We start from the raw sequence: 22,662 nt of genomic DNA, 5'->3' as shown, positions 1-22,662 counted from the left end.
ATATAATGTACTTAATCGAGTGCCCTCTTAGTTCTGTGACCTATCAGCTCTAACGCGAAGTGCCATCGGACCTGGTCAACAGGGAACGTCGAAGACTGTTTCTCAAACTTTTTTGTACTACAATCCTCTTCTGACAATAACATTTAACGCACAACCCCAGGAAGGGAACTGATGCCTGAGCCCCCTGCCTCAGGGGGAAGGGCCAAATCCCACTGCACTGGGGAGCAAAAAGGAGGGGGGGGGAGCTCTAGGGCTCCCCCCTCCCAGCAGAAGGGCTTGGATTTTGGCCACAACCCAGATTCTAATAAGCGTAACACCAAACCTGGTGATGCCACTAACATGGAGTTGTGACCCACTTTGAGAAAAGGTGCTGCAATTAGTATTAATGACTCAGTAGATGGTATCCTTCCTCCTGGGGACTGCAGGGGCGGGGCTGTAGGAGAGGGTGGTGGTGTTGAAATTCCCTCACTGAAGATGAAATGTTAAACCAATATTCTGACCGTTGATAGCCTTAAAAAAATCACCTCACATTCATCACAGTAGAGGTGGTTCCCTTGGTGAGAGGTTCCAGCTACACTCCATTAGCTAATGGCCTACACAAAATGTTCCGTTGTAGCACTAAGTTAGCTGAGGCATTCTTCCCATTTCCTAAACGGCATTCAAATAGGAATGCCACTTTTCAACCCCCAGAAGTGGCTGTATTTCAAGGATCCTTTTATGTAAAATTTGCTGTGCTCTTTGAAAACCAGCATGGTACAAATGTCAGGTAAGCTCCATAATCTTGCGTTGCTATGTAACTTGCATTGAATGGGTTTGCCCATGCTTTATTATAAAAATAATTAGTTTGTCATTTATAATACATTTGCTTTCTGGCTTCTTAATGCCTACTACAATAGTGTTTGCTGTCAGCCATGCTGGAGTTGGTGATGAGAAGTACACAAGAAATTGCTTTGTTTGCACTACCCACAATATAAATTCTTCTATTTTACTAGTATTTCCTCTCTCAAAGAGCACACTGAAACGCGGTTGTTTCCATGACTGTATTCACGGATAATTGCTGGATGTGTCAATATTCACTTTTGTATTCTATATTCAAACAGATTTGTATTAATTTGACAAGAGTTGTTTTCACCAATAAATACCATTGCCTTATTTACCCATTTCAAGACTGACTTTGGCCTTTATAAAACTCTTGAAAACAGAGCACTTCTACAAACAAAAAAGAAAACAGATGTTGTCAAGCAAGGTAAAAACAGAACTGAAAGGCCTCTGGCTTCCCTAATAGTAAGATGCCCATCAAAGAAACACACTTCATGATAAGCGTTTGTTAAAGATTTTGTTTTCAATCTTTGGGGTTTTTTAAAAATTAAGTTCAGAAAAACAAAACCCAATTGTCTTCTGATTTCTACCATCTGGCCTTATTTCTACACCCATCACTATTACATTTCTTCCTCTTGCTCTTGGTGTCTGACCTCCCTCAGCTTTGAGTGAGGGTGGGGTTCCAAAGCCTGCAAATTGTATTTCTGACCATGTTTGCATGTTCTGCGGTGCCTGAGAGCTTTGGCCGAAAGGCGTTTTGTAAGTAAATTATTAATACAAATCAATAAATAGTCGAATCGGTGTTCAAAATGCCTCTTTCGTGCTTTGGTATATACAGAGATGCTCAGACCTTTTGGCTGAAATTGTGCCGTGCCTCCCGGAAGCAGGGCGCAGAGTGGTATAGTCCAGAAAATGTGCAAAGGTGGCTTTCAACCGCTTCAGCACCCTCACTGCGATGGGCCGCTTTGGTGGAGTCTGTCACCACCAACATAATGTAGAGTGCTCTAAATTACAGTGTACTCCTCCGAACTGGTCCCCTCTCTCCTCACCTGTGATGAGCTGGGCTTGCAGGGGGAGGGGGGCTGTGTAGGGTAGACTCGAGCTGTTCTACGGAAGGCATTTGCCAGTGGAATTCTTCCCAGACCAGCTCCAGGGCTTTCAAACAGTGGCAAACAGCCCATCCTAGTGTGATGGAGAATCACTCTCCTTCTGGTGCTCCGTTAAACAAGAAGGCATTTGATATGCCATAAATGTCTGAATTGCAGGCAGTGGCCCTATTTCTGTGCTCTGACTAGCCGATGAGGTAGGCATCAATTCTCTGTAAGTGAACAGAAAGTGAGTGATGATTTGCTTTGGGCCACCAGCTACTCCCAGCTGGTCATTAATCCCCAGGACATGCCCCGTGCCTGGACTGTTGTTGCTTACAAAAAACATTCGCTCGCTTTTAAAGGAGGTTTTCGCTTTAGTGTGGAATATGATCTAGTGGTGAAGAAAAGTTTGGATCTGAACAGCATGATCCAAGTCCAGCGCAGAGGATACAAATTTGCAGTTCGTGAGACCAGTCTGAGAAGAAGTGATCTATGTCTCAGGTCCTCCCAATGTGCCCGAGACACTTTCCACCCATGAGCAGTCTCACGCAGCTGAATGGGATCACATGGGCGTAAGCATGTGCAGGGTTAGGATCGATGGTGAGAGGCCGACATGCCATCAACACTGTGCTGGACTTTATTCAGAGGGGGCAAGGCCCTGCCCTTAAAAGCTGAAGTTGGAAAATGGAGCAGAATGGACTCAGGAGCGAGCCAGACTGTCCAAGTCATGCACTTCCAGTGGTTTTCCTCCATTTCCCCACACCTCTTCCCCATGAGGGTGACGCTCAGGGCGTAGACCGAGATGTGTAACTTGGATAAAGGCGGAATCCTGAGGCAAGCAGAGAGCTCTGTCAAGTCTACAGCTCTCTCCCAATGTCACTAGCTTGGACAGGGAGCAAATAGTTACCCATAGCGTTGCATTTCCTTGCAGTAGCCTCAGTCCTGAATGCACTCTAGTGCTAAATTCTGAAGCTGGGGAGGTAGGTGCAATGCATTCAGTGATAGATCTCATCTTGCCTCACTCTTCTACTACCTACCAATGCGACAGATACAGGAGTGAAAGGAATCCCATTCCTAACCTCACAATTTATGGCGTTCCCAAACCCTGGTCAGCGAGGGCAGTCTGCTATGTTCCCGCCTACATTGGTGCCACGGCTTGAGCGGGAGATACAGCTGGTTCACAAGCTGCTGCGGCCTCCAAGTAGTGACTCTCCCAGAAGGATGCCGGATAGGAGATGGAATCTCGGCGCAGTGGGGATGAGAGGGGAACAGAGTTTGCTCCAAGAAAGTCTTTGGGACCCTTCTGGCAGGGGTGGGGAAATGGAAGAGGTGAACATCTGACAACAAATAAAACAAACCACAGGCTAGGCTTGGAAAGTGAGAGACATGAGCTAGTTAAAGAGTGGTCATCAATGACTGATTGAAGAGTTCAGTGGCTAAGGATTGGGCTGAGCGGGGGACTGAACAGGCTGGAGGGACCAAGAAAAACAAGGATTTCTGTCTCACCTTAAACTGTATCAACTCTTGTGCATCTGACAAGGCTATAGTATCATATGAAGGGCTGTCTTCTCATCTCAGTGCAGGAGACTTGAGTGCATCACACACTCCAAAGAACGAGAGAACACCACATCTTTAATCATTCTGTAGCTTTTGGCCTATGATTTCTTGTGTATTCTGTTCTGATTGTACCATTAAGGCATTGACCCAAATGGAGAGTGGTGCAGAATGACCTTGTCCCAGGAACTACAGGAAGAACTGCTCCGCAGGGATAGGGGTGTAAGTGACTAGTCGACTAATGATGTGTCTAGTCACTTCCCCCACCTTGCTGCCTCTATCAGAGAGGCACAGCGGGGAGGAGGGGAAGGGGAGCAGCAGCCGGTTCCCCCAGCACTGTCTCCGCAGGAGGCAGGGGAAGTAGAGGCTGTGACGGCGCGTTGGGGTCCCCCGTCTCCTGCACCCCGAAATGGCACAAACAGACTGCACCAGCCGGTGGGCTAGAGGAAGTTTATTGCCTCTCCAGGATACAGCACAGCACAGATGTAGTCTGGTCACAGAGCTGGGCTAGGATGCCTCAGGCCCCCTTGAGATGGGGGAGACTGGGCCCCTAAACTCCAGCCTCTTTCCCTAGGCTCTCCTCCATCTCCCAGACAGTAACTAACTAAATTCCCTTCCAGCCCTGCCCCCCCGTCAGGGCAGCATTCCACCTTCCTTTGTTCCTCTCCATGGGGGGTGTCTGGCCACTGGTTCAACAAGTTTGGCATTACCTCTGCCTAGTGAGGTTTTCCCTGCTGGGTCTTGCTCCAGACAGCAGGGGTCACCACAGCCCAGCAAGTACCCCCACTACGTCACAGAGGCACAGCAGGAAACGGCGCGAGCAGGGACTGAAGCAGTCTCTGCTCATGCCGCTTCTGCTGCAATGCTGCTTTTGCAATGGACAAGAGCCCCACCAGGGCTCTTGTCCATTTCAAAGGCTAAGGTGCCACAGGAAGCACGGGCCAGCAGGGGGCTGGCCCCGCGCTCTCTATGGGACTTCCGCTTTTGAACCGGCAGGGCTCTTGCTACAGTTCAAAGGTGGAGGCGCCCTTACAGACTAATTGAATAGTTGATGGAAATCTCATTGACTATTTCATTAGTTAATTAATCTAAATTTAACATCCCTACCCAGGGAGGGACAAAGCCATCACAGGCCTGGTGAACAGGACCCATTCCCCACTTCCCTCATGCTCTCAAACGATCAAATGGCCAGGAATAACGGTGAGGCCACGTCCTCCTTCTCATCTTCTCTTGGTCAATGCGCATCCCATGGGTGCAAGAGAGGACAGGTCACACTGTTCTGACTGTATCGATTCTTCAATTGTGATAGACTGATGAGACCGATGAGGAAGCCAAGGCTAAGGCTTGCTGTCTTCATGGACCCATTCCTTCTCGGGACAATTTCAGTCTGGCCAATAGACTCTTCCTCCATTGTAATGCAGCTCCATGAGGACCGCTGCAAAACCTTAGGCTCTCATCAAATCTTAGCTATTTTGTCATTGCAACATGAATGCATAGAGCCCTGCACGGATACAAAACTGGCACCCACATCCATATCTGCAAAAGTGATCTGCGGATATCTGCATCCACAGCTGTGCATGAGGACACTCACACATATAAAGTGGATATCCACAAATTTGCAGGGTCCTAGGTACAAAATTTGTACTCACATCTGCAAAAATGAGCTGCGGATATCCACATCCATATCTGCGGATGCGGATACCCATGGATATAAAGCAGTTGTAGGACCCTATTAGTGCAGGCTTTTCCATGCGATCAGCCAGCAACTATAGATAACCTGGTACTGCTCTGATTGTTATGTATTCAACATATAGACATTAACCTGTTTGAAACTGTCAGCTACAACTCACATAGACGCAGCATAAATGAGACTCAGAACAACATAAAATGTGTGTTGCAAGGAAATACTTTGCGATTTTTTCAAGACAGTATTAAATGAAAGATTTTAAATCCTGCTTGAAAGAGAGAAATATGGAATTTAAAAATCTTTAAGGGGAAAATTTTTGAAACCTCAAAAATGCATGCACTTCTTCTAAGCCCTCATTCTCTCTCTCCGTCTGCAGATTTTTGTTCACGGACACAGTATGAGTTTGTACCCCTCTCACCCACAAGTTGAAAATCTGGCTCTTCGCGTTGCTTGAAGAGTTGTGTTTATGTAAAAGATACATATAACTTTATGAAGGTTTCAGGGATTTTAATGTATTTAAATGCTGTTAGACTGTACTGGTAACAGATGTTCAATTATATCTTTAATTTTTAGTTTTACTGAAGAAAAACAATAGATCATTTGATATTTTCTGTAAAATAGAACTTTGAAAGGATGCCTAAGTATACAGTGCTTCAGGAAAATTTATTTGAGCCTTTCAGCTACCGCATTAAAATCGGTACTTCTGAAATTAGCGTGAGCGTTCTAAGAGTCTAATAGGATTTCTTGTTTGCCAAAAAATAGTGCTTTCAGAAGCACAATCTTTTGTGTAATCTCTCTCTCTCTCGCACATACAACAAGACAGATGGCATCATTAATTGCCTCTATATCTAATTAAGTTTAAAAAACTGTGCTTAAATAATGCTAAAGTTGTGGTGCAAGCTGACAAATGCAGGCCATTTTAAGGTAGGCTCGTTGGGGGGAAAAGGGAAGGAAAACAAGGCAGAACAGACAAGGACCATAAAAGAACAAACAGCATTAATTAATTGTAACTTTCCTGGCTTCTGTCAGGATGCACCAGCCTTCATATGACGACAGTGTTTTTGCATTTCAATGGAGTCCTGGCTCCACTGACATCAATGGCAAAACTCCCACTGACTTCGGTGGAGCCAGGATTTCACCGGGGAGCCATTTTATTATTTGTTTGTGTGTTTTTATCGTTTCGTGGAAGTTATCCAGGGTGGCTAATCTACAGGACGCTCTGAAACAGGCCTGTGAACGGAAGAGGGTGGGGGAGGACACAAAGGAGGCAGCTGACTCAGGGCTCAGTGACTCTAAAGGGCCCAGGGCTCCCATATGCTGCTGCTGCTACTATGGCAGTAGAGGTGCCTGGCGCCCCCAGGCCTTTAAATCGCTGCTGGAGCAGCTCTGAGAGCTGACGGTGAGGGCGCTCCATGCTCTGGCTGGTGTGGAGGGCTGGCTGTCCTGGCCCCGCCCCCTTCTGACCGAAGCCCCACCTTTTCAGGTAGCATGGAGCTGCCCCACCTCGCCCAGGGGCCTGCAGTGGCTTTCGGCCCCCCGCTTCAAATCACACCTTTGAGCACACACATATTTTGGGTCACGTACCACAGTGGTCCCCATTTCAAAGTTAGCATCTGCCACCAGACACCACTGAGTGGCATCAGATACCTCAGCTTCCTCTGTGCTTGCAACAGAACACGATTCTCATAACGTGCCATTACAGAGCCAGCTTTTGCTAATAGATACCACTATGTAGTAACTACTGGGCTTTAAATGAGCCCTGTATTTCGGCCTTTTCCACTCCTCCTTGCACAAAGCACATGGGGTGGGATTTTCAAAGCTGCCGATGGTAGGCAGGCATACACATTCCAGTGAATAGATCTGGGCATATCAGTCACATAAGTTCCTGTGAAACCCCCAGCCATGTAGTTACCCAATTAAATACATATGCTAATATATGGACTCATGCCTAATAAATATATAGAAGTGTCTTAATTATTTCAATCCCTTGGGAGACAACAACCTTGCACAGATAATTTAGGAATTCTGACACTCAGGAGTCAGTAAGAAAGGAGCCAGCAAACAGGGAGAGGCTGTCAATCTGTGATGTAAATGGGTTTGGGTTCTGAGGCTGCAGTATAACTGGGACCCTGTGTTAGCATTTTGATCTATGTTCCGATTTGGAACATACATACTTGTACCAATAACCATAAAGCAGCACTCACCAGCACCTGCGAGGATTCTGCCTTTTTGTTAAACTTTTATCATTAGTTTTTGACCCCTAAACCAGGCTTTTGTTATTGGCCAATTGTGCAAATTGCAAAAACCTTCATCTCAATGCCCCTTTTTATTTAGTAACATGATTTCTTTCTTAATAAGAAGAAAATATTCGGAGTAGTTTGACTTTCATTATGAGGATGTTTTAATGATCACACAATGACAGAAATCTGGCCTTATAAACTAAATGAATGCACGATTACGCAAGATCAGCAAAACACAAGGCAGAATCAATATTTTGTCCCACAATTTTGCCCAAACTGGAAAGGCGTGTCTATGCCAGAAGAAAAAGCAAATAAATATGGAACAAGAGTTAGCTTGAAACATGCTGAAAATTGCTAATAAAATTAGACGGATCGTTTGCATTGTGAGCCCTTTCAGAAAAGGCACTAAAATCATGAAGCCAAAAACTGTAGCACCGTGTTCAGCACACCCTCGAAATAATTTCTGTGTCACTGGCTGATGCATTGCCCAACCCCAAAATATTTTATAAGGATGGTAAATCTCCACCAACTAGGAGTCTGATGGCATGTTAAAGACTAAGAAATTTATCAGGGTACTATAGATGTACAATTATAAATTTGTTAGTCTTTAAAGTGCCACCGGACTCCTTGCTGTTTTTGCTGAAACTGACTAACACTGCGACCTCCCTGAAACCTCTCCACTCACTGTAGTTGTGTGTACATTGCCTCTGTAAATCCACTCTCACTTGTGGGCTCCGGGGTGCTACAAGCTTGAGGCCATCTGGAAAGAAGCGATTGCAAGAGCAGCATGCAGCTTGAGGAATCTGGATGTGGAGTGGGCTGGTTTACAAGAAAGACCGTGCTTCCAATTACTCTTCTTTCTTTCTGACCTTCTATAGGCATCAACATGTTTTGGAACTGATACTCTACCTGGTGGATTTATTACGCCGCCTTTCGCCTCGTCAGAAGTCTGATACAGCTGACACAGTGAGGTTTGCAGGTTCAGGCATGGGTAGATGGAGTTACTTGAGCAGTTCTGATTTTACCTCTTAAAGGTAATCCCATTGCTCATTCACAGGTCAGGCTCTCCCAGGTAGCATTCCATGGGATTCTGTTTGGTCAGCGCTCTGCTGCTTCTTTCTGCCTGCTGCCGGCTGCACGTCATATATCAGTTTCAAAAATGACACTGAGCTTCCTAATACAGCCACTTCTAGATGTAACTCGAGCAGCTGACATTTAGAAATCTTAGGACTAAAACCCGATCTTGCTTGGCCCTGGCTCTCTGAGACCATGTCTACATTAGGAAATTATTTTGAAATTACTAAATTCAACTTAAGAACTCCCGATTTAACAAATTCAAACTTGCGTGTCCTCACTACGAGGAAGCATCGAAACTAGTCCGAGGCAGGCTCTGGTAATATGGATGTGCTTCCTTGGATGCAGAGTCCCAAGAAACACTCCATGGGAAGCATCCGGAAAGCCAATGAGTTTGAATGAGTGGCACCAGAGCATCCACACTCACATTATTTTGAATTTACAAATTTGAAATGAGTATTATTCCTGATAAAAAGCAGGAGTACAGAGTTCGAATTCTGAAGCTTGTGATTCTGAAATAACGGGCTTGGTAGTGCAGATGTACCACTTACTAATTTGAACTTGAGGGGGTTATTTTGGACTAAGGTCCTAGTGAAGACCAGGGCTGAAAGATTACCTGTTTCCCTGTGTACCACTGCAACAGCTGAGATCACTGTCCCTTGATCTAACACTCTCTAAATCTAAGTATCTGAAAGCTGGCACCATGGTATTTTCAGAGCTGAAAGAGGGGAAAGTTTATTATTTAGGGCTCTATTTATTCCATAATTCCGCAGCCACAGAAAGACTCTTTTTTGCAGAATTCTGCAGGATCTTCAGGACGTGAGCACTTATTGAAGTAATTCAGTATATCTTACCATAATACATAGAGTTTTTAAGAAAAAAACCCAGAGGTTCAAACTAGTCAACATTCTGCTAATACTAATACTTTAAAATATTAATTGCAGGGAACGAGATGGCTCAGAAAATAGCAACTGAATACAGTCTATCAGAGCTCTGTGTCACCATTTCAAATCAGGGCCAGGCTGGTACAACACAGCACTCATCAGCCCATGACAACTATCCAATGAGTGATCAGCTATGCAAAACGAGTGAGGGATACTTTAGGCACATTAATGGAGTGTGACACTTGCACACGCATTGCTTGTGTGGCGCTTGGTCTGGGGAATTAAATCTCTATCACCGTCTGTCTGGTAACTTTCACAACCACTGCATTTATGAAGAAGGTATTTTGTACTCACACAGCAGCTTCTACCCAAAGATCTCAAACCACTTACAAATATTACCAAACTAAGGCTCCCAAAAGCTCCAGGCAGGAATAAAATCCCCATTTTACAGCTAGACAATTGGAAGCACAGAAACACCAGAACGTGTCCGGGGAAAAGTGGATGAGCTCAGTGAGTTTTCACATGACCTGCGAAAGCCTTGTGGGCATTTCAGATATTTCTAGAACTTTCTGGTACACTCTGTAATGTATTTCTGTCCAACTCACCTGTTGCGTCATTGTTTGCGGGTGGATGAAAGTTACAAGGTCAACTGAGAAGTAGCCAAGGACTCCTCTAGATCTGCAGGCCTCTCCAATTTTTAAACATAATGAATTCAGAACTGCTGGATCAACGGAACACTGTGGAACCGTGGTGCCAGATGACTGCAAAGGCCCATCGGCATGGATCTGATCGCCAGATGAAACTATCTTTACATCTCCCATTGGGTCTATCAGCATATCCACTGTAAGGTTGGTGACATTTTCTGAGGGTGGAAAAGCTTCTATGACACCACCTGGTAAGAAAGGAATTGTGTGTCAGACTTCCAATAGAATTCAATCTCCAATATTTTCAGAGTCGCACAGACTTCAACCAACACCACCTATTGTACTCAGACTTTACGGCCTACAAAAAAAAAAATCAGTTTGGGGGCCACACACACTGTTACAGAAGTGCCTCAAGTAAATAAATACATAAATAAAATAAGAACTGTGCAGCTAACTCCTGTGCATATCTCAGAAAATGAAGTATATGTCCTCTAAACCAGTGTCTCAACTTTTTTTTAATAAAGTACACCTTTTTAAAAAAAATTATAAGTACCCACTTAAAAAAAAAAAAAAATTAGAAGTACCCCTAGTATCTACAATTTTCAGACTCACACAATTTTTTTCTACCATTGCAACACATTTGTTTAAACAACTTACTTGTAGCCGAGCAGGTGATGAAATTTTTGGGTATAAAAAGTACAAAAATAATAAAGCTCTGTAAAACTTACAACAAAAATTCATTTTCTCCAAATTTCAGTTGTGTTGACGTACCCCCCAGACTTCTTTCAAGTACCCCTAAGGGTACGCATGCCACTGGCTGAGAAACACTGCTCTAAACAACAATACTACATAGCTCTTCAAGGAAGGAAGGATGGACCTTGGCGTCATCATGGAGAGCTCTCTGAAAACATCTACTCAGTATGCAGCAGCAGTCAAAAAAGAAAACTGAATATTGGCAATCATTAAGAAAGGGATAGACAATAAAACAGAAAATATCATATTGCATCTACCTACATCCATGGTATGTCTACATTTTGAATACTGCATGCAGATGTGGTCACCTCATCTCAAAAAAGATACATTGAAATTGGAAAAGGTTGAGAAAAAGACAACAAAAATTATGCAGGTATGAGACAACTGCCATATGAGGAGAGACTTTTAATAAGACTGGGACTTTTTAGTTTGGAAAGGAGGCAACTAAAGGGAGATATAAGAGTGGTCTATAAAATTGTGACTGGTGTGGAGAAAGCAGATAAGGAAGTGTTATTTATGCCTGCTCATAATATAAGAATTAGGGGTTATCAAATGAAATTAATAGGCAGCCGGATTAAAACAACCAACCTGTGGAACTCCTTGCCAGAGGCTGCTGGAAAGGGCAAAACTATAACAGGCTTAAAAAAAGAACTAGATACATTCCTGGAGAATAGGCCCACCAATGGCTACTACTCAGGATGAGCAGGGATCATGTCCCTAGCCTCTGTTTGCTAGAAGCTGGAAATGAACAGCTGGAGTGGGATCACTTGATGATGACCTTATCTATTCATTTCCTCTAGGGCACCTGGTATTGGCCACTGGCAGCAGACAGGATACTGGGCTAGGTGGACCTGTGGTCTGACCCAGTACGGCCGTTCTTATGTTCTTATAGAGACAGCATTAACAGGATTACTTGGTATTCCATGTTAACTTACCAGTGCACATGAGAAAAATGCTAAAAACAACAAACAGTCCTGCAGCACCTTAGAAACTAACACAACATGTAGATGGTCTCATGAGCTTTCGTGGGCACAGCACACTCCTTCAGATGAATGGTGCATGTGAGATCGTATTTGATTCAGTTATGATAAAGGATCCTTTTTTCACACATTGCCTAGCTGTGACAGTGGGCATGATTTCCCCAAAGCCACTTCCAAGTGGGAACACTGATCTACATGTGACTCTTCTACAGATAATGAAATCCCTGGAATGTATCAAATTTAATATAACTGCAGGGCACATCGCTCCAGCAACTTACTAAACTCGCGTGATGGAAGAACGGCTTGGGGGGTTGTCTGGTTGTTCTGAATTCTTCCCCTCAGTAGGCAACTAGTGCTACATGCAGCCCACTTTCTGGTCCAGCAGGATAGCCAAGCCACACCTCTCCCCACTTGTTTCCTGACCAATAAATGAGAGGATTGAACTAATAGTTTTGGATGCTACAAATCCACATGCTAAGATTTCCTGCTGGGCTTCTTTGCCCAATGCAACATAAGCTCCAATCTAGTGACACAAAGATTAAAATGGTTGGTCCTTATTCACTCCGAACAGTGTAGGAGAGGTAGCATCAATGTTAAGGTTAAACATGCGAGTAGGATATAAGAATGATAGAATAATTGTCTGTACATCATTCTTAAATGGACAGCTAAATAGAACGTGGAAAAAATAAATTTCTAAACAAGCTCAAGATTAACAAGAAGATAGTCCAGAGTATGGTATAATTACCCATTATAATACTTAACAGGAACTTTGCAGTCTTATTTACCTTGACTAAGAAATGTTTGGAGGAATTTTTCCCATGTAGGAAATCGTTTCTCATTGACTGGCTGTGCGTGCTGTGCTAAAAGGCCCGGGAGCTCCTGGGAGATCTTCACCAAAGCTGGCTCCTGCAGAAACAAATTAAATAGAACCACAAGCAATTTTACTACAGAAATGAAAACTGCTTGTGGGGTGATTAAAAACCAGGCCTCCAACAGGCACACACAAAAAAAGTGGTTACTGTTTACTCACAGTCAGGAAGGCTTTTGAAATTTTTCTCTTTACAGTTATCCAAAAGAGTCTTTTTTTTTTTCCTGACAGGCTGATTTGTTTTCAGTGCAACATCTATTCTATTATCACTTCTATTGGAAACATGACCTTGTGATTGTAAATGACATAAACACTTTGGTCATGGCTTAGTGATCAATATCAACAGTCGATAACTTCTACGATATTTGTATTTTAAAAGGGAGTGTTAAAAGGGCTCTTTCCCAATAATACTCTTCCTAATTCTTTTACTTTTATACTCAAATCAAACTCAACATTTAGTAATCATGAATTTGGGGGAGTCTATGCAATTTTGTGTGTAATGCTATCAAAGGCTACGTCTAGACTGGCATGATTTTCCGGAAATGCTTTTAACGCGGAAAAAGCGCGTCTAGATTGGCACGGACGCTTTTCCGTAAAAGCACTTTTTGTGGAAAAGCGTCCGTGGCCAATCTAGATGCGCTTTTGCACAAAAAAGCCCCGATCGCCATTTTCGCGATCGGGGCTTTTTTGTGGAAAACAAATCTCAGCTGTCTACACTGGCCCTTTTGTGCAAAAGTTTTACGCAAAAGGGACTTTTGCCCGAACGGGAGCAGCATAGTATTTCCGCAAAAAGCACTGATTTCAGACAGTAGGAAGTCAGTGCTTTTGCGGAAATTCAAGCGGCCGGTGTAGACAGCTGGCAAGTTTCTCCGGAAAAGCGGCTGATTTTCCGGAAAAACTGGCCAGTCTAGACACAGCCAAAGTGTATACACAGTGGGAGGTATCCTGGTAAATTTCTACAATTTGTGAGACAAGCCAACTGGAGGATTGGTTGACGGCCCTCTACCTAGAATTGGAATTGTTCATATTATAAGATATATAACAGCCTCAGGCCCAGTATTACCACCATCACCATCAAATGCATCTTGGCAAAAACTAACTCCATTGTCTTTGCTGTTCAAAAGAGGTCCTTAAGTGAGCGTGTGTGTCAAGTGCCAGGACCCTGACTAAAGCCCCGAGCTCCTCTTTCCTGCTTCTTCATAAGCATTTTCATCCTTCCCTTGGGTCTCCTCTCTTCCCCTTCACATCCTCTTGAAATGAGAAATGTCCCATGCTCTAGCACAGGAACAGTCAGCCACTGATCCTGGCAATATTCAGAGCCCGGCTCTAGTTTTGGGCTCTGAAGTTGCTCAGTAGAACCTCGGGAGTAAGACTCTGTAAATATGAAGAAAACCACATCTCTGCATTTGCAATCATGAATCACTGGGAGCAGGGTGACCTGTTACTTCCATAACTTGCAAGGTGACAAAGGGGTTTTTCAAGTCATATTTATCCTCGTTAATTTCAGATTTATCTGAAAAAATTAGCTGAGGAAGGATGGCCCAGTGGCTAGGGGCAACAGCCTGAGGCAGGAGAGGCCGGGTTTCCAGGATCTGCCAAAGCAGTCCTGTGTGATCATTGGCAAGTTATTTAGTCTCTCTGTGCCTCAGCTCCTCGTCTCTACAATGGCAATAGTAGCATTGCCCTATACCACAAAGTTGTAGCGAGGGTAAATGCATTGCAGATTGTGATGTGCTCAGCTGCTACGTGATGGACGTGACATAAGGACCAAAGAAGTAAATATTTTTAAGTGTCTACTGCTAGCTCTAGATGCCATGGACAAACCTTTTAAAAACACTTAGGGTATGCCTAAACTACGTTTTATTTTTGAAAGAGGATATGCAAATTCCCATGGGAATTCGTATGTCTTCTTCTGATCACTTTTTCGAAAGCAGGTCTTTTGAAAGCGAAAGTAGTCTGGACGCAGGATTTTTTGTGAAAAAACTCCCTCTTTTGAAAAACCGCGTAAACCTCCTTTTTTAAGGAAGAGCCGTTTTTCAAAAAAGGGGTTTTTTTTGCCCTGAAAACACCATGTCCAGACTACTTTCACTTTCAAAAGACCCATTTTCGAAAAAGCGATAAAAAAACCCATAGTTTAGACATACCCTTATAGTCAAAAAAGAAATAAATACATTTAGCAGCACAACATTTCACCCACAGCCAAAACCATCCCAGACGATTAACCTGAAAAAGCACAATAGCATCGACCTCTGCCCAAATTACTCCCCCTCTCCTGTTCCCAGCTCTTCCAAAGCCTGAGCCTAACATATGGGTTTTACAGTGTGCCCTGAAGGCTTAACAGATTTGGGCTATGTGGGGCTAATGAAAACAATTGCATCATTTGGCACAGGATGTTCCATTTATCAGCTCATCCTGCCTCCACTGTATCCAGACGGGGATGCACATCAGACAGTGGTCTGATGGTCTAGGTCTTGTGTGAGAAGAACACAACATAACAGCAAGTTAACTGGAAAGATGTTGCTTATGCCTGGCCCTCAGCCTGAGGCTAAGACACCTTCTGTCACCCATGTTGACTTGTGCCTTGTTCCTTGCATTGTCCCACCGGTAGCTTTTTATTTTAGATGTTTCCATCTGAGCCTGCTTTGGAGCTGGGATGTTTTTATAGGGTTCTGGTCTTGCGACTGTCATCCATGCTTGGGTCACCTCTAGAACTGTCTGTTCTGCAGTGCTCTCTGCATACTTCTATACATTAAATCCACCTGGAAACTGAAGCTGGTACACAACGCAGCAGCTTGCTTGCCGAGTGAGGTTTCTTGCTGGGAGAATATTGCATTAAGACTGTGGGATTTGTATTGACAGCCTGTTAAACACCTGGTACTCTGCTCAAAAGTTGACTTAGACTAGCTCAGGCATGGGATATGCCTGTCCAAGAGAATGACACTCTCCCCATACAACAAACTTGAACTTCTGATCAGCAGAGGGGGCTGAGTTGGAGATCCCTAAGTTTAAACTGGAAGAAGCTGCTAACAGAATAATGTGCATCTATGGTATCATGACTTTGGAATTTGTCTCCCCTTACTGACTTCAGTGGAGCCACTCAAAATTTACACCTAAATGAGTCAAGAATCTAGATCCCAGAGGCAGTTCAAATTGTACAATCTTCATCAGGTGGAAGGACACCAGAGGGCAGCTTTAATTCTTAAAAGTAACGCTCCATCTCAATAATGCTGACAAGAAAGAACTCTTGTTGGTCTTCAAATTCAGAGTCTCGACCCAGCCCATAACACAAATCGGAGTTTCTAAGAGCATCTACTCTCGAGCTGAAAATACTGATCAGCTCTTCCTCTGAGCGGGCAGTCACAGGATGCTGAGACACACATGTTGTGATTCACTCCTATTCCAAATCGCGAGGTCAAGGATCAGAACTGGAATCAAACAGCGACATAAAGCAAACTCCTCTAAGCAGGAACCATACCAGGGAATTCTGGATTGACTAAAACATCAGAACAGTGAGCAAAGACCAGGTGGCTTCATCAGGGCTTGTGTTCAGCTTTTAAATATAACCATCCCAAGAGGCTGTGAGCACTAATGGTTGCATACGAATGTAAGACTGGCTGTCCTGGGTCAGACCAATGGTCCATCTAGCTCTGTATCCTGTCTTCTGACAGTGTCTGGTGCTAGATGTGTCAGATGGAATGAATGGAAGAGGGCAGTTTATTGAATGATCTATTCCTGGTATTTGCAGTCAGGGCTTTAAGAATACCCAGAGTATGGGGTTGTGTCCCTGATTACATAGCTCATAGCCAGTGATGGACCTGTCCTCCGTGAACATATCTAATTCTTTTTCAAACCTACTTTTGGGCCCCACAACATCCTGCTGCAATGCATTCCACAGGTTGATTTGTGTGTTGTGGGAAGCAGCACTTCCTTCTGTTTGTTATACACCTGCTGCCTATTAATTTCATTGGGTGACTCCTGGTTCTGGTATTATGTACAGGGGTAAATAACACTTCCTTATTTACTTTCTCCCCACCAGTCATGATTTCATATTCCCCTTTAGTCATTTCTTTTCTAAGCTGAACAGTCAGTCTTTTTAACCTCTCCTCACATGGAAGCAGCTCTATTCCCCAGGACATTTTTGTTCCCCATCTCTGTACTTTTTCCAATTCTATTTTTTTTTAAGGTGGGGCAACTATCTCAGAACAACCGTACCGTTGCCTAGATAAGTAACAAACACAACACAGTGGACGGAAGTTTTCTTTTCAGTGATTAATGCCATTGAGGGGGTCAGAGCTACAAATCAATATGCACATCTCACTCGGTTCAGCAATACCTCCATCACGCTGAGCCTGATCGTTTAGACCTAATGGCTTTGGGCCCGGTGCAATTTAAAAAACAAACACAAAACCAACACGCACAGATAGGTGGGATGTGGACTGAACAGATTTTGAGCCATTGATTTAAACACCCAAAATTCCCTGCAGCGTGTGCAGTGGCACTTGGGAAACACTGGTACCACCTCTCTGTATAAATACAGTTCTCAATTACTGGCATGCAGTAGAGTTGGGTTAACATTGTCCACTGCCACAATGTTGAAGAATGGGAAGCCACCTACTCTGTATTTTATAATTGTTTTCCCTTTTAAATACAGGTGGTGCCCGAGTTACGAAAGCATCAACTTACAACCGTTCGCACTTACGACCAAGCTCCCGTTAAGTGCATTACAGCCGGTCCCCGAGTTACGAACACGCGATCCGCGCTTACAAACAGCGCGGTCACATTTAAATGAATGGAGTCCGACTTACGAACAGATCAAGTTACGACCAAGTGTTTGGTACATAACTCGTTCGTAAGTCGGGGACTATCTGTACTCCGTTTCACCTTGCAAATAGGTTACAAATAGTTCACCAGGGTCTTCTCCTCAACCACGCTGCACTTGTAATAACACAGCGAATGGATCAAGCTGATATTTAAGAAGTCACCTCTCGATACAGCCAATCTTACCTACTCCAGGTCCTGATCCAGTTGATTCAGGAGCTGGTGAAATGCCAACTCTGGCAGTTCTGGATTACCACTAATGAGATAGTGTTCACTTGCCTAGAGAATTTGTGGGGATCAATAAACAGCTTTGGATTTTCATAGCCAACCAAACCCAGAAAGGGGTGATGAGAAGCTGCCCGTTTACCTCCAGAGCTTCCACCTGCTAAGATCCCACATCTTGTTCTTTACATGACTATCTGAAGGAGATAGTGAGACACCATGGGCTCAAATGCCAGCCTTATGCAGACCCCACACAGCTGTGCATCTTCATAGGAAGCCAAGGAAATGTGTCTCCCAGCTATCACAGGGTACGTCTACACAGCAACATTATTTTGAAATAACTTAGTCTGTGTCTACACAGTAGGCAGTTGTTTTGAAATAATGTTGAAATACTGCCAAGCTGGAGGACTTCTTACTCCAACTCCCATAACCCACATTGTGCGAGAGGAGTAGGGGAAGTCAGGGTATGTCTACACTACAAAGTTAATTCGAACTAACGGACATTAGTTCGAATTAACTTTGATAGGCGCTACACTAGCGCTCCGCTAGTTCGAACTTAATTCGAACTAGCGGAGCGCTTAGTTCGAACTAGGTAAACCTCATTCCATGAGGACTAAGCCTACTTCGAACTTACTAGTTCGAATTAAGGGGTGTGTAGCCCCTTAATTCGAACTAGTGGGAGGCTAGCCCTCCCCAGCTTTCCCTGGTGGCCAGGGAAACTCTATTACCCCCCTCCCGGCCCCGGATCCCTTAAAGGGGCACGGGCTGGCTACGGTGCCTGTGCAAGGTGCAAGCCTGCCAGCACCCAGCTAGCAGACCCTGCACCTGGCACGGCTCGAGCCAGCCACCCGATGCCCCCCTGCCCTCCCCCTCTTCCCGGGACCAGGCTGGCGGCTCCCGGGAGCTTGCCCGGGACCACAAGAGGCGGGCACCCGCCTGGTCTAGTGCGGACACCGTGGACCTCGTCCATGACCTCCGCACTAGGCACAGGAAAGTGGCCGTCTAGGGCAGGAGAGCTGTCAGCCTGGCCACCCAGGAGCAGGTGTGCATGAAAATCAAGGTGGTCCACTGAGACCCCCAACCCTGAGCCCTGAGCTTACAATGGCCGTACTGGGTCAGACCAAAGGTCCATCTAGCCCAGTAGCTTGTCTGCCGACAGCGGCCAACCCTAGGGACCCTGGAGGGGATGGACCGAAGACAGTGACCAAGCCATTTGTCTCGTGCCATCCCTCTCCAGCCTTCTACAAACTTTGGGCAGGGACACCACTCCTACCCCCTGGCTAATAGCACTCCATGGACCCAACCTCCATGACTTTATCTCACTTCTCTTTAAACTCTGTTCTAGTTCTAGCCTTCACAGCCTCCTGCAGCAAGGAGTTCCACAGGTTGAATCTTTGCTTTGTGAAGAACAACTTTCTGTTACTAGTTTGAAGCCTGCTACCCATTCCTTTCCTTTGGTGTCCTCTAGTCTTTCTATTATGGGAACTAATGAAGAACTTTTCTTTATGCACCCTCTCCACCCCACTCATGCTTTTATAGATCTCTATCCTATCCCCCCTCAGTCTCCTCTTTTCTAAGCTGAGAAGTCCCAGTCTCTTTAGCCTCTCTTCATATGGGACCTGTTCCAAACCTCTGATCATTTTAGTTGCCCTCCCCTCTCCCACCCTCTCTCTTCCCCTCTCCCACCTCCTTTTCCCAGTCTCCCCGAGTTTTGTTCAATAAAGAGAGATTCTATTTTTGACCACGTTTTCTTTATTTTGTACATCAGGAAGGGGGGCTAGGGAAGGGTAAGTGGAAGGAGGTGAGGGAGGAATGGGGTACAAGCCCCCGATGGGGAGGACTGGGCTGGGTCTGCGGGCTTCTGGGGGTGGAAGCTCTCCTGCAGCTCCCCAATTGCCCCTCTCCCCAGATGGCAGCCTGCGGCAAGTGCAGCTGGTCTGATGGCCAAGTGCTGTGATGTGCCCAGTGTGGGCACTCAGGGCACTCCAAGACAGGACTGCTTTGCAAGCGGGGCACCCCTGAGAACTGTCTGTCTGGGGTGGGGGTCGGGTCCCTTTAAGCACAGCCCTCGGCTAGCCTGAGGCAGCAGCTCCACGCTCTAAGTCCTCATCTGATGCCCTGCCGGCACTGCTTCCGGCCATCCTTAACCCCGGTTCAGGGTCCACTTAATGTGGACATGCTAGTTCGAATTAGCAAAACGCTAATTCGAACTAGTTTTTTAGTCTGGATGCGTTAGTTCGAATTAGCTTAGTTCGAATTAGCGCTATAGTGTAGACATACCCTCAGGGAAGAGTGCTCTGTATATATGCTCCCAATTTTGAAATAAATCACACAATTGACGTAGCTCAATTTGTGCAGCTGATTTCGAATTAAGCCGTGCTGTGTTAGACGCACCCACACTGACTGAGGAAAATCAACATCGAGAGAGAAGAGGGTGGCTCTAAACAAACCATCACATTTTTCAAATTTTCTCAGTAGAACTGGGATCAAACCCACCAGAAGTGCCCTTAATAATTTAGCGCCTAGCTGAAGAACCTCCATCTGTGTGTGCTCCCAGAGAGGTAACGCTCCCAACTACAAGGAAATACAGCAGGGAGGAGAGAATACATTAAAATAAATGCCAAGCCCCCTCAAACCGGTAGGTCAGATATTTACTCATGAAGCCAGGCCTATGAAAAGCATCTCCGATCATCATGACACTTTTCTTTAAATCGGACAGTCGCTCAGGAGAACGTCTCTCTCAAATATAGCCACAGACTTATTTAGAATGGTAGGCTTACTGCATTTAGCCTCTCAACTCATGTTTTTTTAGTGCCAGCAAAAAAGGATCTGTATCAATGTTCCATCTAATCTTTTCCATCCATGTGCAGAACACATTTTTTATGTGCACTGAGGTGTGTCTGAATGGCACCACCAGCAGAAACAAAAAATCTGTGGGCACTCTGCTAATCAGCAGGACAGCACTGGAGTCTCCCCTGAGCGGCTGTACAAGCACACAGGTTACAAGGTTCACAGGTCAGCATAGGAATTTTTTGTTGCACTTTACACAACAAACCCTGACACAAAGTCTGGTTGCCTAATCTTTACAATAATGATGAGTGAGCAAGAAAAATAATTTTTTTTCTTTACTATCAAAAAACATTCCTGGCCCACAGAGCTAACACAAATGTGCAAGGGTGTGTTACAATGATAGTAGCCATAAGAGATTATGTTAGGACCAGCAGTGCCATGTCTGGAAGGAACAGGTAACAGATCTAGCTGAGCAAGATCAAGCAACAAAGAGAAGACTGGTGAGAAGAGAAAAGAGACAAAGAGAAATAGACCTAGAAATAGAGAGACCCAGGATAGAAAGAAGCTGTGGAGCGGAGTGCATGAGAAAGGCCTAGGGCTTATAGATGAAATCAGAGTGAAAGGAAGCTATCCGGGCCTCTGAAGCAAATAGAGCAAGGAAAGAAATCCCAGATAAGTGAAGATGAATGGGAGAGAAAAGGTAGAAGAAGTAATATGCTTTATTGCACCAACTTCAGTTGGTGGAAAGTACAAGCTTTTTGAATTAGATCTTGGGAGTCATTGTGGATGGTTCTCTGGAAACATCCATTCAGTGTGCAGCGGCAGTCAAAAAAGCAAACAGAATGCCAGGAATCATTTAAAAAGGGATAGAAAATAATACAGAGTACATATTATTGCCTCTGTATAAAACTATGGTACGCCCACATCTTGAATACTGCGTACAGATGTGGTTGCCTCCTCATAAAATAGATATATGAGTACTGGAAAAGGTTTAGAAAAGGGCAACAAAAATGATTAGGGGATTGGAACGGGTATCATATGAAGAGAGATTAAAAAGACTGGGATTTTTCAGCATAGAAAAGAGGAGACCAAGGGGGGATATGACAAATGTCTATAAAATCATGACTGGTGTGGAAACAGTGAGTAAGGAAAAGTTATTTATTTGTTCCCATAACATAAGAACTAGGGGTCACCAAATGAAATTAATAGGTAGCAGGTTTAAAACAAACAAATGGAAGTTTTTCTTTACACAGCGCACAGTTGGCCTGTGGAACTCCTTGCCAGAGAATGATGTGAAGACCTGGCCTTTAACAGGTTTTAAAAAAGAAACTAGATAAATTAAGGGAGGTTAGGTCCATCACTACTAGCTCTTAGCCAGGATGGATAGGAATGGTGTCCCTAGCCTTTGTCAGAGGCTGGGAATGGATGACAGGAGAGGATTACTTGATTATTCCCCATTCTGTTCACTCCCTCTGGGGCATCTGGCATTGGACACAGTCGGAAGACCAGATACTGGGCTAGATGGACCTTTGGTCTGACCCAGTATGGCCATTCTTAGGTAACTACACAGAGCTCTTCTTCAGGCCTGAGGAAGGAAGGGGTCTGTGTAGTTCAGAGGCTTCCATCTTCTACGACAGACGCTAGTTCAATAAAAGATATACCTCACCTATGCTCTCTCTCATATCCTGGGACCAACATGGCTCCAACGACACTGCAAAAAGCTAAATGGATCAGAGAAGACTAATACCAAGAGTTGAAAATTGCCATAGGTTCAAATGGAGCTGTGACTACTTACGCCAGCTGTGGATCTGCCCCAATTTGTATTATGTCCAACCCTATTTACTCTGATATCCTTACTGGCACTGGCAAGAATGGAAAGAGTCCAAAGCTTATGTCCTGACTGCTACCCTACCGTATTAAAGTACTCCCTTGCTTGCAACTGACAGAGTTGATATTCATTCTTGTCCTCACAGGTGTATGATAGCTAGAGCAATAATCTAGACTAAAGATTAAAAACATTTTGAAAGGTTGGAGGGGGAAACGAAATGTTTTTGGAAGGGATACATTGCCTACCACACACCTACTTAATGTTTCAAAGCTGGGTTAAGAATGAACATTTAATTGTTAACTGCAAATTTTTAAATTAAAAAGTGCCAATTTTGCCTTCCATGAGCTGAAAAAATATGTTCTGGGAGAAGGTAACATCATGTAAAACAGCCGTCATTACCAAGTAACACAAAT

General features: G+C 44.5%; 1 protein-coding gene across 5 annotated transcripts in view; it reads right to left on the bottom strand.

Annotated features, from left to right (window-relative positions):
- Window positions 1-22,662, bottom strand: part of IQCH (IQ motif containing H) — a 136,417-nt gene that overhangs the window by 36,196 nt on the left and 77,559 nt on the right. For all 5 annotated transcript variants that reach the window (XM_075896862.2, XM_089782088.1, XM_089782089.1 and 2 more), the window contains 2 exons: window positions 12,509-12,629; window positions 9,952-10,238 (listed from right to left, as the gene is read on the bottom strand). In XM_075896862.2, the coding sequence (XP_075752977.2) occupies window positions 9,952-10,238; window positions 12,509-12,629 (408 nt within the window). The remainder of the gene's footprint in view (window positions 1-9,951; window positions 10,239-12,508; window positions 12,630-22,662) is intronic.

Source organism: Pelodiscus sinensis, chromosome 14 (assembly GCF_052426305.1).
Source record: "Pelodiscus sinensis isolate ZL-2025 chromosome 14, ASM5242630v1, whole genome shotgun sequence".
Classification (NCBI taxonomy): domain Eukaryota; kingdom Metazoa; phylum Chordata; order Testudines; family Trionychidae; genus Pelodiscus; species Pelodiscus sinensis.
The sequence above is the reverse complement of the archived record's forward strand: the minus strand, read 5'-3'. Positions and strand labels throughout refer to the sequence as shown.